General features: G+C 37.6%; 1 protein-coding gene across 1 annotated transcript in view; it reads right to left on the reverse strand.

The window, feature by feature from the left end:
* The window catches only part of LOC122805622 (thioredoxin domain-containing protein 6-like), a 563,041-nt gene that overhangs the window by 509,916 nt on the left and 30,925 nt on the right, over positions 1-22,200 (reverse strand). The window contains exons 2-3 of the mRNA XM_044075878.1: positions 11,358-11,404; positions 3,001-3,058 (exon numbers count right to left, since the gene is read on the reverse strand). Coding sequence (XP_043931813.1) covers positions 3,001-3,058; positions 11,358-11,390 — 91 coding nt within the window. The 5' untranslated portion in view covers positions 11,391-11,404. The remainder of the gene's footprint in view (positions 1-3,000; positions 3,059-11,357; positions 11,405-22,200) is intronic.

The following is a 22,200-nucleotide window of genomic DNA, read 5'->3' on the forward strand; positions in this document are numbered from 1 at the left end:
TTTGGCTGGGCTTGTATAGGCCCCAGGGCCGATAGCCTAGTACTTACCTATGAACCTATGCACCTATAAGAATAAGAAAATTAACAACTGCTTATCTCTATTTTCCTCAATACCATATTTCATTCTCCAGTAGTCTTCTTTCACATCTGACCTGGCAAATGAATGAAATTGACTAGTTTTCTTAAACTTGGATTTTTAACACCTGAGTTTAAGCCTACTTAAATCAGTCTATGCCTTATAGAACCTTTTATGTAGAACATTGTATACTGTTTAGAATCCAGAAATGTCATTCCATATAAGAATGTTTATTTACTGATCAAAAGTTCACTTAAGGGACAATTGGCAAACATTTTATAGGTACTATCCACCATTTCCCAAAGTGTATCTAGCTAAACTAAATAGCCAATAAAACAAAGCACAAATTTCTTCTACAGATAGTGACACAATATATATAACTGCAGAAACAATATAAATATTTTATGTTTCCTTAGAACTTAATAAGTCAAGAAAATATTTGTTCCCATTGGTCATATTACATTCGTGACATGACAGCGTGAAAAGTAACCTCTCTGAACTACTGCTGGAATAGCTATGGACAGAAGGGTACTTGAAAAAAATATGGTGTTATGCCCAAAACTTATCTTTCATGCCATTTTAGGGTTAAATGTACATTTGTCATACAAGGTGCAAATTTGGGGAAATCTTGACATCTCTAATTATGTTAATAATAAATTATTCTTTCTAGTGTTCTTTTGAGTAACGGGCATGAAAATTTTACTTTCCAGTGATTATTTAATGATGGTATTTTCTTGAGTCTAAAATTATTGTCTGACTGACAGGAGAGGGTTGTAGAGGACTGAATATATTTTCATTTGTTGAATATGCTGATGAAAATTCAGTATCACAAGTTCAGTATTATAACCAATGATTTAAAATTAAAAATTAATTTAATTAACTACATATTTCATTAGTTAATAAAATAATTTGTAGTAGTGATATATTTATTGCTACACTGAACAAATGTGCCATAATGAATATTACTATAATACAAATTGTTGCATGGGAAATGTATACTAGAGGCTGTCTGCATTGTACTTTCCTATTTTATTACATATGTCACTTGCAATTAGTACTATACTCTCCAGTCTGTTTTACCAACCTAGATTGTACAGAACATCCTAGCCAGTGCTGAGTATGCATACTATATCAAAGGGCTGCACATGTTTATGTTCAGCTAATATTTAGAAGCCAGACTGAAATTATATGAAGACATTTTGCAGATTTTTTCTGATTTCAAGATTCTTCAACTTCAAAGAAACCAACACAAATCTTGACTTTGGTATTCATTTTCATATGCCTTACATACCAATGTATTTTATTAGCATTTTTTTTCAATAACTTGACTTTCCTATTCATTTTCACAAGTTTTACCTACCAGAGTATTTTACTTGCATAAATAATGATGATGCTCTATTCAGACAGATTTATTGCTTAGATTTACAATGTTATTTTAATTCTAGAGATCAGGTCACAATCCCAAATGGTGATCATAGAGAAATTCCTTTTTCTTCTGGGGTTCATCTGCCACTTTCCATTTGTTTGTTTTTTTACTTAAAATGTGCAAATACCAATTTAAAGTGATGCTTTAGAGTTTATTAAAGTTATACTATGTATTCTTACAGAAAACAATGTCATGTTTTTTTTCCTGTGTCCTTAATTTGTTCATTAAGTATGATTAACTATTTGTGCCTAAGAGAGGCCTTGAACAAGTCAGACAGCAAGCCTCAGTCCACAGTGGGGAACTGTGATTTATAATAGTGGGATCACAAGAGAAATGCAGTGGCTGCAGCTTTGCATTCCTGACACTCTAAGCCATCTGTTGACTCATTTTTTTATTTTTGACCCATCAACTCTCATAAAGGTGCCACTCCTGTATTTAGGACAATGATGAGGATTAAAGAGCTATGGTTTTATAAGTCTGTGATATTTCCCCAGCTAGACTCATGATGAATAATCATGTGCCATTTAATCAACAAGCGATTAAGTGACATTAAAAGGTCTAAATCCTCTGAAGGTCACAAGCTCAAACCAGTGGCAGTCCCAAGGATGTAAAAACATGTTTTTTCTCTCTTTTTTTTGTAGTGGGCAAAGAAGTTAAGTTCCTATATCTGCAAACCTTTATATGTGCATGTACAGATAACTCCAAGGTGACACATACTTGGAAAATAGAGAGAAAGTATGAGAAAACCCATATTATACCATGACCCCCCCATTAATATTCCAAAACGTGCACGCTGATTGGCCAGCGTGCACGTTGTAAATCGACTTATACTAATGGAAAAAGGTCCGGTCACCCAGACTTTTTCCATTAGTATAAATCTTTTTTAAAACACTGTCTCGCTATGTTAAAGGAGTTTAACATAGCGACACAGGTTTAAAAAAAGTAACGGAGATCTCCATAGGCATACGCATGTGCAGTACATCAGAACTGCCGCGGAATACCAGACAGCTGCGGAAGGGCAGCAAGGAGGCATTATACAATGCCATTATTTAAGAAAAGTAATTGTTTTTTTTCTTAAATAATGTCATTGTATAATAGCAATAACCCACTTCTGGGTGTGGGTAATGTTGGATTTACCCACGGCTGGCTTTGTTTGGTCCCGAGGGCAAAGCCCGAGGGACCAAACCACGCCAGCCATGGGTAAATCCAGCATTACCCACACCCAGGCGTGGGTTATTGCTATAATAATCACCCTTTCCAAGTCTAGTTACATGCAAAGAAGGATGCAGGCTGTGACCAAGAAATGTCAACAAGAGGAAACAGATGATTTTCCTGTTTTGATTTCGCAATACACAACAAAGCAGGATGCAACAAGCTCTAGGTTTCCCAAATCAGCAAGCAACTAAAAAAGATAAAGTAAACATTATAATCTGATGACACAGTAAAATTCAACATTTGCTCACATGGTTAGAACAGTCGCATTTTCTAATGCTATGTACCTGTTAGTCCCTTCACTGCTAACATCTCTTCCCATTGCTCTTGATTGACAACAGTAGCCTACAAAAAACCAAGAAGTAATTATAACCATACAGCAGTGGAGGCATTCAGTAAAGAAAATGTTTTGTTTTATTTCTCTCCAAATAATGACTGCAGTTAAAGCAGTTTATTGACTCCATTTAATATGTTTGTATCCACAGCAGAAGGTTGTATGAGAAAATCATTATAAACTTCAAGACTAACATCTTTAAACTTGCAAACAGGATCATAGGAAGTACAAAGCTATTTAACCATAGGCAATGCATGTCTTGCCAGTAATCTTCCTCAAGCTCATGTGCATGAAACTTTTTATCATGCACTCATAAAAGATTTTGCAGGCATGACCTAACTTTCACAAAAATGAATTATTGCTGTTTGAGGTTGATTATTTTATTGATGTCACATTTAATAAGGTCAATAACAATGTGCTCCATGGCTTTGAAGACAAGACTAGAAAGGCTAATAGGTCAGTAATTTCTTGGATCTGTGTTGGGTCCGCTCTTGTGGAATGGCATAGCAACTGTAGTACACCAAGGTTCAGGGAAACAGACAGTATCGAAGCTTGGGTAAAACAATATGAGAATATGAGAAGCAGATCAGTAAGGGCATGCTTAACACTGTTTATCTGACAACCCAACATGCTATTGGCTCCCACAGAAGAAGACTTTCTTGTCTTTGATAGTGCCTTAAGAGTATGAGTTTTGGTGTTGATGAGAGGTGAAGTGACTACAGGATGATTGGAGTGGGGATGATGATTGTAGGAGAAAAGATGGCTGCAAATGTATTTGCTAAGTATTTTTGCAGTATCGTCTGGATTTGAATGGGAAACACCATTATGGAAACGTTAAGAGCAGGACTGTTAATTATTTCTTATTTTTATGAAATAACTGAAAAAGAACTTATAGCTGTCCTTCCCCTAAGTGACTACTCTTGGATACCTTCTGATTTTAATAGCAGCCTTCAGTTTCTTAGTGAGGGTTTATATTCGTACTGTGGGGTTCTGATCTTATATATTAATTTGAGCAGTTTCTTCTTTTTTGTTGTAGTTTCTTTACATGAACTGACTACCAGGGTGCTTTGTTATTGAATTTACCACTGCATTTGGTTCTAGCAGGGTTATACACATGTGTATGTGTGTGTATGTATATATATATATATATATATATATATATATATATATAGATATATATATATGTGTGTGTATATATATATATATATATATATATATATATATATATATATATATATGTGTGTGTGTGTGTATGTATATATATATATATATATATATATATATATATATATATATGTTTATATATCTATATATGTATATATATACATACACACACACTATATATATATATATATATATATATATATATATATATATATATATACACAAATATATATATATATATATATATATACAAATATATATATGTATACACACACACACACACACACACACACACACACACACATATATATATATATATATGTGTGTGTGTGTGTGTGTGTGTGTGGATATATATATATATATATATATATATATATATATATATATACAAATTTTATATATATATATATATATATATATATATATATATATATATATAAAATATATATAATATATATAAAATTTATTAAGTTCCTTCTGTTCTTTTCATTAATAATAATGCGGCACTTGTGCAAAATATATTTTAATGTAGATAAAGCAGAAGACCAGGAATTGCATAATGGGTTCTAAATCCCACTTTTTGTTTCAGTAATAAAATAAAATAAAATAATGGGGGGACAGTCTGAGTATACTGTCACTGGCCTTTGCATACAGAATACTGAATACATTTTTTAATGTATTGCTTGTACATTAGGACAATCACATCTGCTTCTGAAGTACAGCATGGGAGACAGCCACCACCATGTGTGGCTTCTAGAATATTGTCTACTGTCTTGAAGAACTGGGTGCTGTAAAATACACATGTGACAATAAAGGCTGCAACTGGTATACATTTAGATTGTTATGTCAGTAGGAAGGGTTACCATTCTATAAACTGTCAGGTAGTGTGCACACACAGAGGTTGATAACCACTGTGCCTGCACAGCACCCTAGCAGTGCGTGTGATTCACACATATGGCATACAATCCATCTATAGTTCTGCTTCCTGTACAGTGGAAAACTGAATATGGCCACCTAGATGGTATGTGCAGACACTCTGGTAATCTGCGTGAAACCCCTCCAAATGCCCTTATTGGATATCAAGTGATGCAGGACACCCACTGGAATCCTGGTTAATGACACCCATATGGAACCCATACAGCTTTGCTGAACAGCAGTATGACACTGCTCACATGTAAAGAAGAAACATCATTATGCATATGTCTAACCTGCTGAAAGCTTAGCCACAGTGCTTAGATATGCATGGGGGTGTCTGCAGTATGCATCTGGCACAGCCTGTAAACTGATGTAGTATGTTGCAGGTAACATAACATGATTGGAAAACAGCATGCAGGCCAACCATCTAACATGGGAAACTCTGGGCCCACTACACCAGCCCATGTCAAAGCCACCAAGTTAACAACATCCAGTGACAATAAGGCAAATAGACAGTAAGTAGCATCCACACCTGACCACCCCCAATAGTGATGTGTAGAGTATATGGCAGTGCAAGCAAAGCAGAATCTAATCCCTAATGAGGAGACAATGACACTGTACTGTCAAACAGAACAAATAAATTGCATGCAGTGATACATAAAGGCTATGCTGGGTAGTACAAGGCTGAATATTACTGGGTATCAGACATATCCATAAATACATCACACAAGAGGGAAGTTGGAGTGGGTCACAGACATCACCACATACAGAGATACTAAGGTTGAGAATTGGCCTAATGGTTAAGGTCTTTATCTCATAAACACCAGGTTCAGGGTTTGATTCTTATCTTTGAAAGGAAAAGTTGACTAGGCTTAAAATGGCCTATAAAGGCAGATAGCCTAGTACTAACCTATAAATATCTATGAATGACTATCTAAGGGGCACAATGACACATGGCTGTCAACACAACTTGGATGTGGACTCATGGGAATGCACACTCTGTGTCACAAACAATGTCATCCTGTGACAGGGAGGTGGCTGTGACTACATGGCTGTGAGTTAGGTCACAGTGGTCTCTTGAAGTCTTGATGTAATAAGACTAGAAGTTCATTTTGACTGGCATTATGTGCAACTGTGAGAATATGATCTTGACAGAGACTGTTGGTGAGTGTCCTGCCCCTGGAGGTTGGCATTCCTTTAAACCTTCAACATGGGATGGCACAGTGTCATACTCCTACTGCCACAGGTGCACATTGTACACCTTTGGATGGCCTCCCAATATGACCATCCTGTGTACATACCAATTCTAACCACAGACAACACTGTTGGAGAAGACAGTGATAGTAGCACTTGCAATCTTCCACACAAAGGTGAATATGGAAAAGTTGTGCACCACCACTGACCTCAGGAGACCCTCCATGATATCATATCTGGACTCCATGGCCTTACAGAGCTATTGGCAGTGCTGAGTGATATCCTCATGAATGTCACACAACACATCAATTAGCTTTATGTTGGCCTGTTTAGCAGCAGACTGTGCTCAGATGATAGCCCTGCACATCTGCTGACTGAACCCTACAGCCTCCTGCAAATCAGGGGCTAGCTCTGACACATGATGCATATGGTGGATACAGCCACATTGGATATAATGTCCTCCTCAACTGCTGCAGCCAGTTAGTGGATAATGCTGATGCTCTCAGTCACAGTGCAGTTTTTCCCAAGAGGGATGGTAAGCATTCATGCTTTATCATCTCAAGCTCAGATGTGAGGGAGGTTCTAGCTTTACTTTGCCCAACAGACAGAAGACCACCCAAGATGGAGATAAACAATGCCACTGTGTCATCTGACTGAGGCTCAACAAATGTGCAGCAGAACCTGTGCAGGTGCGGAACATCAGCTTGCTGTCCTGCCCCAGGCTCTATAGGTGTCACAAGAGCAATGGGCTGGCCTTTGGTTACATACCGCAAGACAAAGTAGTGTGAATATAAATACTTATGACAACCTTGAATCATTGTGGCTTGTATGCTAACAGCAGTCAAGCAGACTCATGCATATTACTGGCACATATACCTTCCGCCATTCCTGTGTCTAAACACCTAACATATCTTTGGAAAAAACATGCCCTGATATTTGTAACCAACCTACTCTGTATGTGCACAGATGCTGTATTAACATTCTGCATGTGTTACTAAGCTAGGGTATCGCACACTGAGATACATGAAGGCTTGGCCATCCTGACACCCATATCGATTCCTCCAGGTATGATGCCAGTGCCTTCATCTCCATGCAGGAACACTAGGAACTCTTGCACATCTGCTAGGTATGAAATGCTTCATGGTTGCCCCAGTGGCATGAAGGATTGACCATTTTGACTCCCATATCAGTTCCTCCAGGTATGATACAAGTGCCTTCCATGTCCATGCAGGAACACTAGGAATTCTTCCACATCTGTCAGGTGTGAAATGTTTCATGGCTGCCCCACTAATTGACCTCTGTGCAGCTAAGCTGCATGTCTTACCATGGACACAACTTGTCGTGTATATGACAAGCCTCTGATATTGCTGCATTGTGAGATTCAGTCAACTAACAGCATTAATATCATGGACCACTAACTCAAACATGGTCCTGCAGAGTCTGATCAGCACCCCTTTTCCACAAAATGCGCCTGTAGCATAATGTCATTTTCAAGTGGACTAAAATAACCAGTCTCTGCTGTCCAGCAGGTTTTGATGTCACGATGAACACAGGGGCAACAGAGGAACAATTACAAGCGGAGGATGTGCAGAAATAAATAAATAAAGACAACAAAGGATAGGACATTAATGAGAATATAGTACCTACCATAGAACTGTTAATGACAGAGATGTACTTCACTAGTATCTCACACATCACCTCTGGTATACAGGGCAGTACATGGATAGGCAGACCTGCTATTGTGGGCTGTCTTCCCACACCTTCAAGAGGGAGAAAGAGAGCTAAATATATCAGTTTAGATCCATATTATACACACATGGTTACCATTGCAGGGTCACACATGTAAAGCTGACTAGAGAACTACATCTTATCACAGTACTGCAGAACACTGCACCTCCTCAGGGTTCTGCCTCCTTTGAAAGCTACATCTATTGCCAGAAAGTGGCTTTGAACTGCTTGGTTAATGTTCCTCCTGCTGCTTTTTGTTGTGTGCTTTAACATTCAAAATGGCGGCTTATTTGCAATGGCCACAGATATACAGGAATTTGCATAGTACACATGCAAATGAGGCTTTTTCCCCAACTGTTTATGAATCATTACATTATATTGATGTGCATAGGTGACATGAAGCATAGTTAAGTGCCACCACGTATTATGGATGTAGGCACATTAATAATGTATAAGCATGTACAGGTATTGTGTGTGTTTAAGAGAAACATTAGTCTTTTCTGACCTGGAACTGGCAATTCACATTTCCTGCGTGAACCGCAGTTTACCATTTCATAATTCATGAAAGAATGACAATTTTCAGAGAACATTTGTGATAATAACTAATGCATTAGGGCAACACGAGGAGCTCTTGAATGGTGTGCAAAAGAGAGCAAAAGTAACCTCTACCTGTTTCACAGATAGTTTTGGAGTAGCTATTGGAACCCTGTATAAGTCCATTTAGGAAAGTGATTACCTATTTGGGCCAGTAAAGGTCCTTATCAGTTCTATAAGGTTCATCTAAATGAGTGTGCAGTGCAGGCACCAATATAATTATCAACAACACTGCAGCTCTGAAGATCTCCATATGTGGAAGCAAAAGTTAGGCTAGCAGGACTTGAATGGTACAGCAAGTGTTTGTCTCTGACATTTTTTTTATATTTGTAATTTTTAAATGTGTTAATATAATTCAGACTGGTGTTCTTAATGGCTGCTCCTCCAGAAAGATATCAGGACTTACTCGCTGAGTTACTGTGGCTGCTGTGGGAGACTGAATATTTGCCGTGGGTGTTGGTCATAGCAAATGTATTTTTGTGGCAGCGGTGCATTTAATGGAATACTGCATGCAACCATTCTGTTGTGAGGCTATAGGGACCATTTCAGGTTTCTGCTACCCATAACTTAGTTTTGGGATTGCAGCTGTGAACTGTTATTAGTTTTGGGATTGCAGCTGTGCACTGTTGTTCACTATCTCACCTAAAACCAACTCTGCTATCTGATCTGGTTCTTTCTCTTTCAACATGGGGAGAACTAGAGGCCAAATGTTTTGGCTGACACAGCAGGTAGGGGAAACCCTGCAGCATAGCTGGGTTAGTCAGACTATTCTGTATTGACCTAGACTATATTTATTATAACATTTTTTCTAGGACACCACTTATGGCACATTTTCCGTTGTGCATCCTTCTTGATCTCTTCCAGACACAGCTGTGACTGTGGTGGATAACAGGCTTGTGAGTGTCACACTGGAAGGGTGGGTTCAGTAGTCTGTCCAGCAGGTATCCCAGCTTAGTCACTTGTTGTGGCTCAGCCATTGCTAGAGAGGTGCTGGAAGCAGAGACTAATAGCATTGTAACCCATCAGGTAGATAGCATCGAATGCCTCTAAAACTAAAATGCAAATTCATTCATTTGGCTGGCTCTTGCATCTGGTCACCAGAGGAAGGTGTGGTCCTTTACACCAATACCCCATGACTCACCTGCTTGGCCCAATAATGTTTTTCTAGTCCAATTAGCATAGTAGCACAGCTAACATGTTGTCCAACCCCCTAGCCTATCCATAGCCAGATGTACCTACATCCTGTTGTACGCCATCCTATCCTTAGTACATTGGCCATTCCTTGCCATCATAATTTGTTTGCAGTATGTATGTCTGTGTTAAGCCCATCTCTTCCCCCTCCATTGTGTCCACATCTACCATTCTTTATCTGTATTGTTTTGTATTTGCCCACTCACACCCTTCTCTACCATTTCTTTCCCAGTTTCCCTGTTACCATTCCCTTCATCTCTTTTCTATCTGTATATAAAAATGGGAGGGGTCCTATCCCTTCCACCAACCTGTTGATCCCTTAAGAAATGTTGACACTCAAAATGCTAAGTGCTGATAAGACAAAATAAAAGACAAAAAGAGGGACTCTCAAACATCGCTCTTCTCCTTTACATGTCATTGTTGCAGGGGACTTGACCCCTTGATCCCCTACTCCCCCAATCTTATATATATATTTTTTTTTTTTGGCCATTCACTGTCCGTGTTTCAGGACTTGCTGTAGCAGGCCCCAACATTTCAAATGGTTACTTCAACCTTGATCTTTCCTCTCTGCTTTCGTTTTATGTTCCTCGCTGCTTGCTATAGCCCTGCCTTTCCTATGCTTCCCTTTCCCCTCCTATTGAAGGTGTCCATCTTCCTGGACACTAGACACTAGTTATTTACTGCTATAAGTAATTGCTATGCAACACTTTTCTCCTCTTCCTGACACTCTGTTACATGCCATCCCACACTTCCTGCTGCAACTACAACACAGTGTCTATGCTACTCCACAAATGTGTCATGAGATTAGTGCAAGTATCAACAGCCACTGCAGACAAAATTCTTGCTCTCCTGCCTGGCTGTGGTCATCTTTTGGTTTTGTTGATTTGCTCTTCTCTACTTTTCTGAGTGGAGCTGTCTGCTCTGATATGCAGCACATTTACATTGTGTTATTTTAATATGCTCTTTGGTGATATATTTTGCCAATAAGCTCTGCAGCCCTTGCATGGGCATACAGCACATCTCTTTGAATCATGATCAGTATGTAACAGAAATGATATTAAGCCAGCAACAGGTGCTCTAGGCAGTTATCTAAATAACTGATGAGCAAAAGTGATGTGCGAGCTTTCAAATAACTCCAAAACGTGCTGTCTTACATTCACCACCTTTAAATTAAATGTCTAACAAGTGAATATGATCCCAAACAAAATGTCATTGCATATAATAAAGACTTCAGAAACATAAAACATCACAATTAATTTAAAGGCTTTCATTCACAGAATAAATGTAGACTGGCTTAATGCAATTTTTGTTTGTACATACAGTTTGGGTATACCACTTAAATAATTTTTAATTTCATAAAAGAGCAAACACCTTTTTTCCAGTTCAGGTGCAATGTCTTGAGATGTATTTGGGAAGCTTGCCTCTGAAATGTAGACTTTAATAACTAAGCATTGCCCCCCCCCCCCACACACACACACACACTCTTCTGTTTTTGGATGGGTCACATATTATTTTGGGACTTACCTGAAGAGTCTGTTCCTTCTTCTTACTAGCCATTGTATGCTAAAAAACTGAAGCCAGAAAACATAAGATATGAAAAAAGTGCAGAAATGTAGTATATTAAATGTATTCATATCAGAAATGTTTCAAAATAAAATTAATAAAGCCAAACAAAAATATCAGTGGACACAAGGTATTTATCTGGCATTCTAAATGTCTGCAGACTTATCCTAATAAGCCAAAAATTAACTAACACTGGACACCAGAAGAAAACAGATTTAGGACCAGGTCCACTCATCCAAAGACAGGTCTAGTGAATAAGCATGTATGTCACCTGTCCACTTGCCTCCAATTAAATGATGAATCTGATGTGAGAATTAGGTTTGTATGAGCGTAGCACATTACTTAGTACAGGCAATATGGATCTTCGTTCTGGACAGTGTACTTACCAGCTTATTTACAGTACTGCTGACCTCATTTTGTTCTGGGCATGCTCAGAATGACTGACTCCTGCTGATTGCGGAACTACTGATAGTAATGTCTTAATTCAGGTGCACTTAAATTCTAAGAGCACACACCCCTCAGTCCCCTTAGCTATTTTGACCTACTGAGTCAGTCACAATCTTTCTGCAGCTTTCAATGTATACCTTATTTATATAGTGTGTAGCACCTTCTCCTTATTTGCTAAACTGTTGCTTGAGCTATATTGTTAGCAATTGCACTGCTTTTGTTCTGGGCTATTTGATAACTGTTTCAGTTTACACTTAGCAGAACCAGTGTTAAACAGCATTCTGTTCTCTCCTACTTGCCGTTGCCAGTACACTGTGTTATAAATTGCTCCTCATTCACTATGAGTGTATTGGTTACAGCTGTTATTGTTAACAGTCATGCTGTATTTAAGGAACATGGTTTAGAGACTGAAATGGTATTTTATTAAAATATCTAGGTACGCATGTTATAATGGTTTTGTAATTTAAGTTTTAAGTGCACCTGCACAATGATATCTTACAAACTAATAACACAGAGCCAGTTTGGAGAATGCTTAAATGCTTTGTCATTTAAAAGGTTGCACTGACTCAACACACATTAATTGGCTATTCAGCTGTAACTTTGTTTTTGTTTTCACTTTAGATATATTTTCACTTTAGAAATAATATAAGACTTAACCTACCTACACATTTATAAAGATGAAGAGTATAGAAATAAGGATTTAAAATAACCAAGATTACGGTAGCTCTTGGAATGTTTTCAAATTTTTCAAATTGATAAAGGGGACTTTATCAATATCCTTTTTCCAACCCATACAATATACCTTAAAGAATATATATTCAGGCAACCCCAACCCCACCATCTTAAAACATAGTGCTACACGCTCCACAAATATTAAGGGAGGACCCAGATACTAAGTCAACCCACCCGCATATGCCTAGACATGCCCAATAGGAGTTAACTAGGGGGAGTATAAAATAAGCTCCACCCAAACAACTGTCTCTGCAAACAAAGGATCATTTTCAAAAGAAGATAACTGAGTATGGAATTTTTATTTGTTTATTTATGTTTAAGCTTATTTTTACGTTTATACAAATGGACTAGATGATTTAGTAACTAGAGAACTAAGACAGGGTTCTAATGGGCATCTAAGGGCAAAACAGAATTCCAGATGACCAAATCAGCGGACCCAACTACAGGAGGCACCTTCCTCACCACGAGACTTTCTGCTCAAGCTTCAAGAGGCAAATTCCTCACCAGGAGATTTTTGACTGAGATTCTCCACACCACCAATTTCTGCAATAAAAAGGCAAGCTTTTTCTATTAAATAGATTCCGTGGTGGTACAGCAGTAGCGTTGTTACCTCACAGCAAGAGGTTCTACCGTTCGATTCCTGGCTTGGCTTGGGAGTGCCTTCTGTGTGGAGTCTGCATGTCCTCCCCACGGTTGGGTAGCGTTCGAAGGACATGCATGCATAAATGGGCGTGCCTTCGTTGAAGGTTGGGCGTTGAGCTGGCACCTCTACGTTTTGTAAAAATCTACTGCCGATCATTAGCGGACTGGAGTTCCGCTGTGGTGACCCCTTACCGGGAAAAAGCTGAAAGACAAACAACAACATCTTTGCATCTCCTTTCTCTCTTAAATGATTTGATGACTACTGAATAATGTTTTGCTGCAATTCATTCCTTGTCTTTTTTTTCCCTTTTAAACAGCCCTTCCCAGATTTATCCAGCATTCTATTAATTTGCTACTTCTATTTCAGTTTTTTTCCTTCAGGCAGCCCTTCCCAGATGTATCCAGCATAATAGTTTTCTACTTGTATCTCAGTTTTTTTTTCCCTTTAGGGAGACCCTCCCAGATGTGTCCAGTATTTCACTAATTTGCTACTTGTATCTCAGTTTTTTCCCTTCAGGCAGCCTTTCCCAGATGTATCCAGCATTCTGATTTCCTGCTTGTATTTCATTTTGTTTTCTTTAGGTAGCCTTTCCCATATATATCCAGCATTCTACTAATTTGCTATTTGCATCTCATTTTTTCCCTTTAGGCAGCCCCTCCCAGATGTATCCAGCATTCTGTTAATTTGCTACTTGTATTTAAGATTTTTTTCCCTTTAGGCAGCCTTTCCCAGATGCATCCAACATTCTAATTTGATACTTATATTTCATTTTTTCTTTAGGCAGCCTTTCCCAGATGTATCCAGCATTCTACTAATTTGTTATTTGTATCTTATTTTTTTCCCTTTAGGCAGCCCTTCCCAGATGTATCCAGCATAATAATTTCCTACTTGTATCTCAGTTTTTTTTCCCTTTAGGCAGACCCTCCCAGATGTATCCAGCATTTCACTAATTTGCTACTTGTATCTCAGTGTTTTCCCTTTAGGCAGCCCTTCCCAGATTTATCCAGCATTCTGTTAATCTACTACTTGTATTTAATTTTTTCCCTTCAGGCAGCCCTTCCCAGATGTATCCTGCATTCTATTAATTTGCTACTTGTATTTCAGCTTTTTTCCCTTTAGGAAGCCTTTCCCAGATGTATCCAACATTCTAATTTGATACTTGTATTTATTTTTTTTTCATTTAGGCAGCCTTTCCCAGATGTATCCAGCATTCTACTAATTTGTTATTTGTATCTTAGTTTTTTTCCCTTTAGGCAGCCCTTCCCAGATGTATCCAGCATTCTATTAATTTGCTACTTGTATTTCAGCTTTTTTCCCTTTAGGCAGCCCTTCCCAGATGTATCCAGCATTCTAATTTCATACTTGTATCTCATTTTTTCCCTTCAGACAGCTCTTCCCGGATTTATTCAGCATTCTAATTTGCTACTTCTATTTCAGTTTTTTTCCCTTTCAGGCAGCCCTTCCCAGGTGTATCCAGCATTCTAATTTGCTACTTGCATTTCAGTTTTTTTTTTTCCTTTTAGGCAGCCCTTCCCAAATGTATCTAGCATTCTAATTTGCTACTTGGATCTCATTTTTTTTCCTTTTAGGCAGACCTTCCCAGATGTATCCAGCATTCTACTAAATGGCTATTTGTATCTCAGTCTTCCAGCTCCATCATTGCTAGGCTTTTTTCACATCATAAGCTTGCACAGGTATGAGGCAGCCTCTCTTTCCTGGATATTTAATTACCTTGCTGTTTACTGTGACTAACAACTTTTTTAAAAAAAACTTTTGAACCTTAGATTTAACATTAGAAAGTAACTTTATTATTATAGCTGACAAAAATGACAAATTATGTTCACATAAAAATAAAGAATCAAACTTTCCATACATTTCTAAATACCACTGGCTGGCAGATTTCATTTAATTTCCCACTACAGTAAAATGCTTTCCAATTATTCCAATGGGAGCAGCTCAGAGCTGATGAATTTATAATAAACTTACAAAATTGTCATAAAATCACTGAGTTGCAAACCATAATAGCAAAACATCAAAAATATTCAACAGTGATATTAGGAAGGAAAACACAACCAAAGTTAACAAGAAAAAGGAAGGAAGAGGAAAGAAAAAGAAAAAAAAAAGAATGTTAATTAAAATTATAACTTATTCAGTCTATTTACAATATAATTACAATACACCCTTCTTTGACTATATTTGAGAAAAACAAACAGTGTCTTCCACCAAGGAAATCATTAAGAATTTCACTAAGGCTATTTATATGACATCTATAAAGGGTCCATCAAAACCTGTATCTTGACTGCTCTGATGGAAGAATATATATATAGGAACTTCCCAATAGTTACCTGCATTTATGTATTTAACCACAAAGCTCAGCAGATGAATTTAACCATAGAACCAAAGCATCTCACTTTTGAATTACAAATATAACTCCATTTGGTTAATACCACTTCTAGTGCATGAAATCACACCAGAAGATTATTTTTGATGATACTTTTTATAGCCATTAGTGTCAAAATATTAAAGGCTACAAGTTGAGTCTTAAATATCTGAGCTATTTCTTCCATACCAAGCTAACAGCTCCAGCAATAGAGGGAGACTCTTGTGTCCCTAAATCTGTGAAATAATATATTTTTTTAAGTTTTTCTTAAACTGGTCCAGTAATGGACACTTCTAGAATAGAATACTTTCCGGTCTTCCTATTTAGGTCTTAAATGATGGCAGTATGTACAAACAGTTTTGATGGTCTATAGAAATATTTGAATTGTTTTTACCAGCCAAAAATATTTCCTAGAGTTAGATGTATATTTGGGTATTAACAAGATGCTTTTCCAGGTCCCAGAGGAATAGGAAACATTAATTATTTTCCCACAAAAAATATTTCCTCTATTTTGCGCTGATTAAAATCTGAGACTATCAACTTGTGGTTATACTTAGTTGTTTATACCTCACAAATTACCTGGTTTGGCTACCACACCCCACTGCTAGTTTCACTCCACTGCCACAGATTCTTCTATCTGCACATTACAAATGTATAATACTAGTTCTACATACAGTTACATGCCTAAAGAGTAAACTCTTCAAACCTCTTTACACGTTGCTCAGAAGTATTTTAAATCCATAAAAGACCTAATTTTTTTCTGGCATGCTCAGACTGACTCCAGTTCCCCAACTATCCCACTGAGCAAACGTTTCTTTCTCTTATACCCTCCCAAAACCATCTCCCATTCAACTCCTTTTTAACTCATACTGCAACACTATCATATATTATTCTACCATATACTCACAAAGATATCTGCTTACCTGTACAACTCGAAACTAATTCAAAATTAAATAAATGATTATAAATACATAATACAAACATTTAAAAAATGATGCAACAATTAACAACTCACTCACTGGGCCTTTTATTTTCTAGCACTAGAAGATATTAAACCTTATACCACTTCCTTATGGTGTTGCATCAGATCTAATTCATCCATCACTGCTACTACCAACCCATCCACCAACTCAGCCTATCACCTCATATTATACAGACGCCCAAAGATCACTAAATAATCTTACTAGCTGAGGAAATACATCTAAACTCAGGCCCCTTTTATCTCAAACTAGCTACTATGTATATTTGCAGTATAAGCAATAAATGGACTCTATTAGAATCATGGTTATTTTATTATAACCTTCTGTTTGGGCAATAACTGAATCTTTACTAAAAGAAGACTCATGAATACCTCCCTTTATAACTCAAAACTACATTATCTTTATTGATTAAATACTAGGATTAGAAATGGATGAGGCATTTTCAAACCAATTAACAAGGAAGGACATTAGACTGTATCCTTATTGAGAATTTTAACTCAGCCTTTGAAACCAGTTCCATTTGGTCTGTCATCCAAACAACAGTATACAGATACACTAGAATCTTTATACAGTATACATTCCCCTACCATCTCCTATCACACTTCTTGAAACTGTATTTGAAAAGAAAACACCACACCACACTAAACAGAACAAATTTGTTGTAACAGGTGATTTAATCCTACATTTTAGTGGACCCTTAAAATATAAAAACTCACCTCTGCAGTAGTATCTGAATGCACTGACCATAATATTGTATTGGCAAAAAAAACAAAAAAAAATTGCAAATTCTTTGACAAACTATGTTCAAGGTTCTTCAAAAGCTGTCTTCTGAATAGAGCTCTTACCATACCAATGTACAACAGAAACCCACTAGCTTTTTTCACCAATACTGATGTACCTCAAGGTTCAGCACCAGGTGCCCTTTCAGTCTTTCTATTTACCAATGATCTCCACTGGAATTTTCTCTCCATTGTTTCCTTTAAGCTGACAGTATAATCACTTTCATATCTTACAATAGTTGAAACCATATAAACTCCTTACTATAAAATGATTTCAAATTTACCTAGAACTAGCAACAGTATAACAAATTATCTCTCAGCACTAAAACATCTATATTCAGTCATCGGCGCTAGTAAGAGTCTGTCTTTCTTTAAATCAATTACTACACTAGACCCATAGACCCAGATCACAAACCCCTGCCAGTATCACACAACAAAGTAACTGTGACTAATTCCTGACCAAACATTATCATTCCAACATCATGCTAAACAACAATCCATTCATGTCTTTTCTCAGCTTGGGATAGCATATAAGGTAGCTTACCTTCTTACCAAGGCTGCAAGGTAATATATAAAAGAGAAAACTGAAAAGGTTTCATCCATCCCAGAGCTCACTATGAGTACCAATATGTGACAATTAAGGAAGCTAACTGGCTCCTGTTAAATGGAAGCGGCATCTTCTTTCTCAATACCTTAACGTAAAAGCTCTTAAATGACCTCCTCTACTTTAAGAACACATTCATAATCGGAAACTCTGATGTCAATCTGCTAACCTGCCCACCATATACAGTTGCCATCACAGAAAAATGGTTTCCTTAATTTGACAGCATAACACTGGAATAAAATATTCCTAGGTATGCACAAGTCCAACAGTCAAGGTAAGTGTTATCAATTCATTGAAGCACATCAAGGAAAGCTATCAATGACACTGTTTTCACAACAAAGGAAAGATTATAGTCCTTTACCATCCCAACTGGCCCCATTTAAACTAAAAGAAAGTTTAATTCGGACACAAGAATATCCTATAAATATTTGTATATTCTGTACATAACTATCATGAGACCCACCACAGCCTCCAAAGCCTCCCATGTCTATTTTCTTACTTTTAACTTCTCCAGTTCTATATGATACTTCCCCTGATCCTATGTGATCTTGTGAGTGAGCTGATCTATGGAAGTCCCACACCGCCACTCCCCCGGACTCATGCACATTCCCATGTACAAGTTAAATAATGGTTATTGCTGATATGCAGGTTGCTGGGTCAGGGTATTCACTTCTCACCCCATACTGCTGCATGCTGAAACACCCGCCTCTGATGAGTGTCACTCATGCAGCAGGTTAGGCTGTCTCCCTCCTGCTGTCAGGCTGGATAAGGAAGATGGATCAAGCCTGTTATTCAGTCAGTGCTTCATCATGGAGCTGACTAATTGTGACAGTGGTCAGTTGTAAAAGGGAAATAATAGCTGCTGGATAATAACTAGAGCTCCTCCACTTATTTTGTAAAAAGCTTGTCAGAAGCCAAGAAAAGAATGTCAGAATCAAAACACATTAGTTAGAGGCGCAAATTACTGATCAATCCATATGAAGCGCTCATGTTATTTATCCATTTGCAAATGTGTATATCGCATAATCACATTTCAGATTAAATTGAAGAAATGAGCCAGCATACATTTTCACATTCAGTCACTGAAAATCGAGAATATACAATTCCTGGAAAATTCACAAAAGTGCTTTATGGGTTTGACCAAATATACATCATGCCTCTTATGTAGGATATAAAGGTATGAGCATGAGATGATATGGAACTTTTATTTTATTTTTTATTTATTTTACATTTGTTGACTGGGAAAGTCCGACTGGATACATGTCCATTTTCAGCGGAGGCCAGGGAAGAAAAGCTCCAAGATACATACAGAAAAATATTACAAATAATATTTAACATGATAAAACATCCTTTTGTTGTCTTATTTAAGACAAGCAATTTATACAGTCATATCAAATCAAGAATTAAATGAGGTTATATACATACAAATTCTTACTCAGCTAGAGTTACCATGAAGGATTTAAACACACAATTTTAGAGTAAGGAGCTAGTCAGGAATAGAGCATGGACATAATCAGTGTGATTTAAAGTAGAGTTTGAGACATTTTTTGAATTGACTAAGGAAGTTACAAGAGTAAGGTTTGCAGGGAGGGAGTTCCAAGTTCTACCAACAGAATTTGCGAATAGAGAGTTACCGGCTGAGTTACTAGATTTGACTGTTTGTACAAGCAGTCTATTGGATGAGCGAAGTGAACTGAGGTTGCTGTATGGGATGATTATGTTTTCAAGTGCTGGGGTGTTACCAGGATGTTTGAAAATTTTATAAGCCCCTAAAAGCTGATTAAACTGAAGTAGGTTTGGTAGTTCTATCCATCCAAGGTGTTTTAGATTAAGGCAGTGGTGTGTCCTGTAGGGCATGCCAGTGGCAAATCTGGCAATGTGATTATAGCAGCTAGAAAGTTTGCTAAGATCAGATTTACTAAGGTTGGTAAACAAAGGGGAGGCATAAAGAAGAGTAGAAAGTAGGTGAGAGCAGGCAACTGCAGTTCTAGCAGGTGGAGATAGGAAAGGTTTAATCCTGTATAGTGAACCATGTTTTTTATTAATGGTTTGATTGACATGCATGTCAAATCTAAGGTTGTTATCTACATAACTCCTAAGAATTTTGTGTAAGGGTCTGGGGAGATGATGGTGCCATTATTAGATTTTATGGTAAAGGACAGAGCTGAGGACTTACAAATGGGTGAAACAAGTAGTAGTTTGGTTTTGTTAGGGTTTAAGATCGAGTGACGATCAGAGAGCCAGTTTCCAACTATATTAAATGTATTCTGGTTTATGGACAGCAAATTTGTTGGTGAGGTGTCAGAGAATACCAAAGTGGAGTCATCCATATACTGAATGCTGGTAGCATCTGAGATGGCTATGTGCAGATCATTAATAAAGATCGATATGGAGCCCTGGGGAACTCCTATGGTATTGGGTAACAGGCATGAGAGTTTGTCCTGTCATAATACGGCTTGCTGCCTACCATCCAGATAGGCCTGATACCACTGGAGAACTTGATTATCTAAGGATATGGTTTTCAGTGTATGGATGAGTAGTTGGCGGTTGACCATATCAAAAGCTTTAGAGAGATCCAGAAATAGGGCTGATGATGATTTGTTTTTATTCCAATTGTGGTTAATGACATTAGAGAAAGAAAGTAGGGCTGAGGTGGTGCTGTCATGAGGTCTAAAGTCATGCTGAGAGTTGGTCAACAGTTTATTCTGAATGAGATAGTGCAGAAGTTGTTTATGAATGCACTTCTCCATGATTTTAGCCAGAGGTGACAGTATGGCTATGGGTCTGTAGTTAGACTGTTCAGTAGAGCTGCCGCCTTTATGAAGTGGTATATCATGAGATATTTTCCAGATGGAGGGGATGGTGGCTTCAGTTATGATTCTGTTGATTAAGATAGAAATGGGATATGCTATAGCATCTGCAGCTTTTTGCAAATACTCAGCAGGGAGAAGATCAGCTGAAAGGGTAGTGGGTTTTAATTTTTTAAGTAGGGCTCAAATGAGAGACGTAGAAACTGGTTGGAGGCTAAAAGAGAGTTGAGAACTGGGTACAGCTGCATTTACTATAGAGCCACTAGGAGTTAATTGGCTGGCTAGGGACTGGATAGTCTTTGTGAAGAAACTATTGAAGGTATTTTCCACCTCTTCAGGAGATTTATGGATGGAAGCTGAGGGGGTAGGAGTGGAAGATTGACCTGGGTGAAGGAGATTATTAATACCTGCCCAAAACTTCTGAGGGTTTTTTGATTATTCTGTTGTAGATGGCAGAAATATTTTTTTTGTCTAGTAAGATAAATTGTTTTGTTTCGTTCCTTAGCTGCTGGTAACTAATTTGGTCTTGAGGGGCTTTAGTGGTACATCACTTGGCCCATGCTTTATTTCTGAGTATGATTTTGGATTTGCCATCTTTTAAAAGCCATGGGGCGATTTTAGTTTTAGTTCTAATTGAGTGTCCAGGAGCATGTGAGTCGAGTATGTTAAGGAATTTGGTATTAAAGTAAACTACATCCTCATCCAGGGGAAGGTTCTTTAGCTCTGTTCAGTTGCATAGTTTGAGTTAATTTTGGAATTTAGTGGGGTTAAAGTTCTTATTGTTTCTTACAGGTTTATAGGTGGGTTGGTGGTAGTTGACTGCTTTGTGTTTAATTATATAGCTAATAAAGTGGTCACTAAGGTCATCGGGGAGGGTCCCTGACCTGTACATGTGGAGATGACTATTGATGAGTATCCAGTCTAGAATACTCCCTTTATGGTTAGGTTTACCAAGTCTGGTGGAGGAGGATATGGTTTGTGAGAATCCATAAAGGTTTACATGGGTGGTGGGAGAATCTGAGGAACATGTATTCCAGTCAATATTGAAATCTCCCAAAACAATATTTCTTGGGGGTAGGTAGTAGATAACCAATTTAGGATGTCTTCCAGGGTGTTTGTATTGTTACCAGGGGGGATGTACATGCATATTTTGTTTATACATTTGTTTTTATTAATCTGTAGTTTGGTAGAGAGAATTTCAGCGTTGTTAATATGGGGTGGTTGTGTGGGGTCTACAGTTACATTTAATACGTTTTTATAAAGTACAGCTACCCCACCTCCCTTTCTAGTAGTACGATCTGCTCTAAGTATATTATACCCTGGTGGTAATATCTCATTGTCTATGGTTGATGGTTTTAGCCAGGTTTCTGTTAGACACATGATGTCAGGGAAGTGAATTGCTAAGAGAGCATGTAGGTTATGTACCTTG

The sequence above is a fragment of the Protopterus annectens genome, chromosome 6.part1, assembly GCF_019279795.1.
Source record: "Protopterus annectens isolate FY-2018-M chromosome 6.part1, PAN1.0, whole genome shotgun sequence".
NCBI classification, from domain to species: domain Eukaryota; kingdom Metazoa; phylum Chordata; order Ceratodontiformes; family Protopteridae; genus Protopterus; species Protopterus annectens.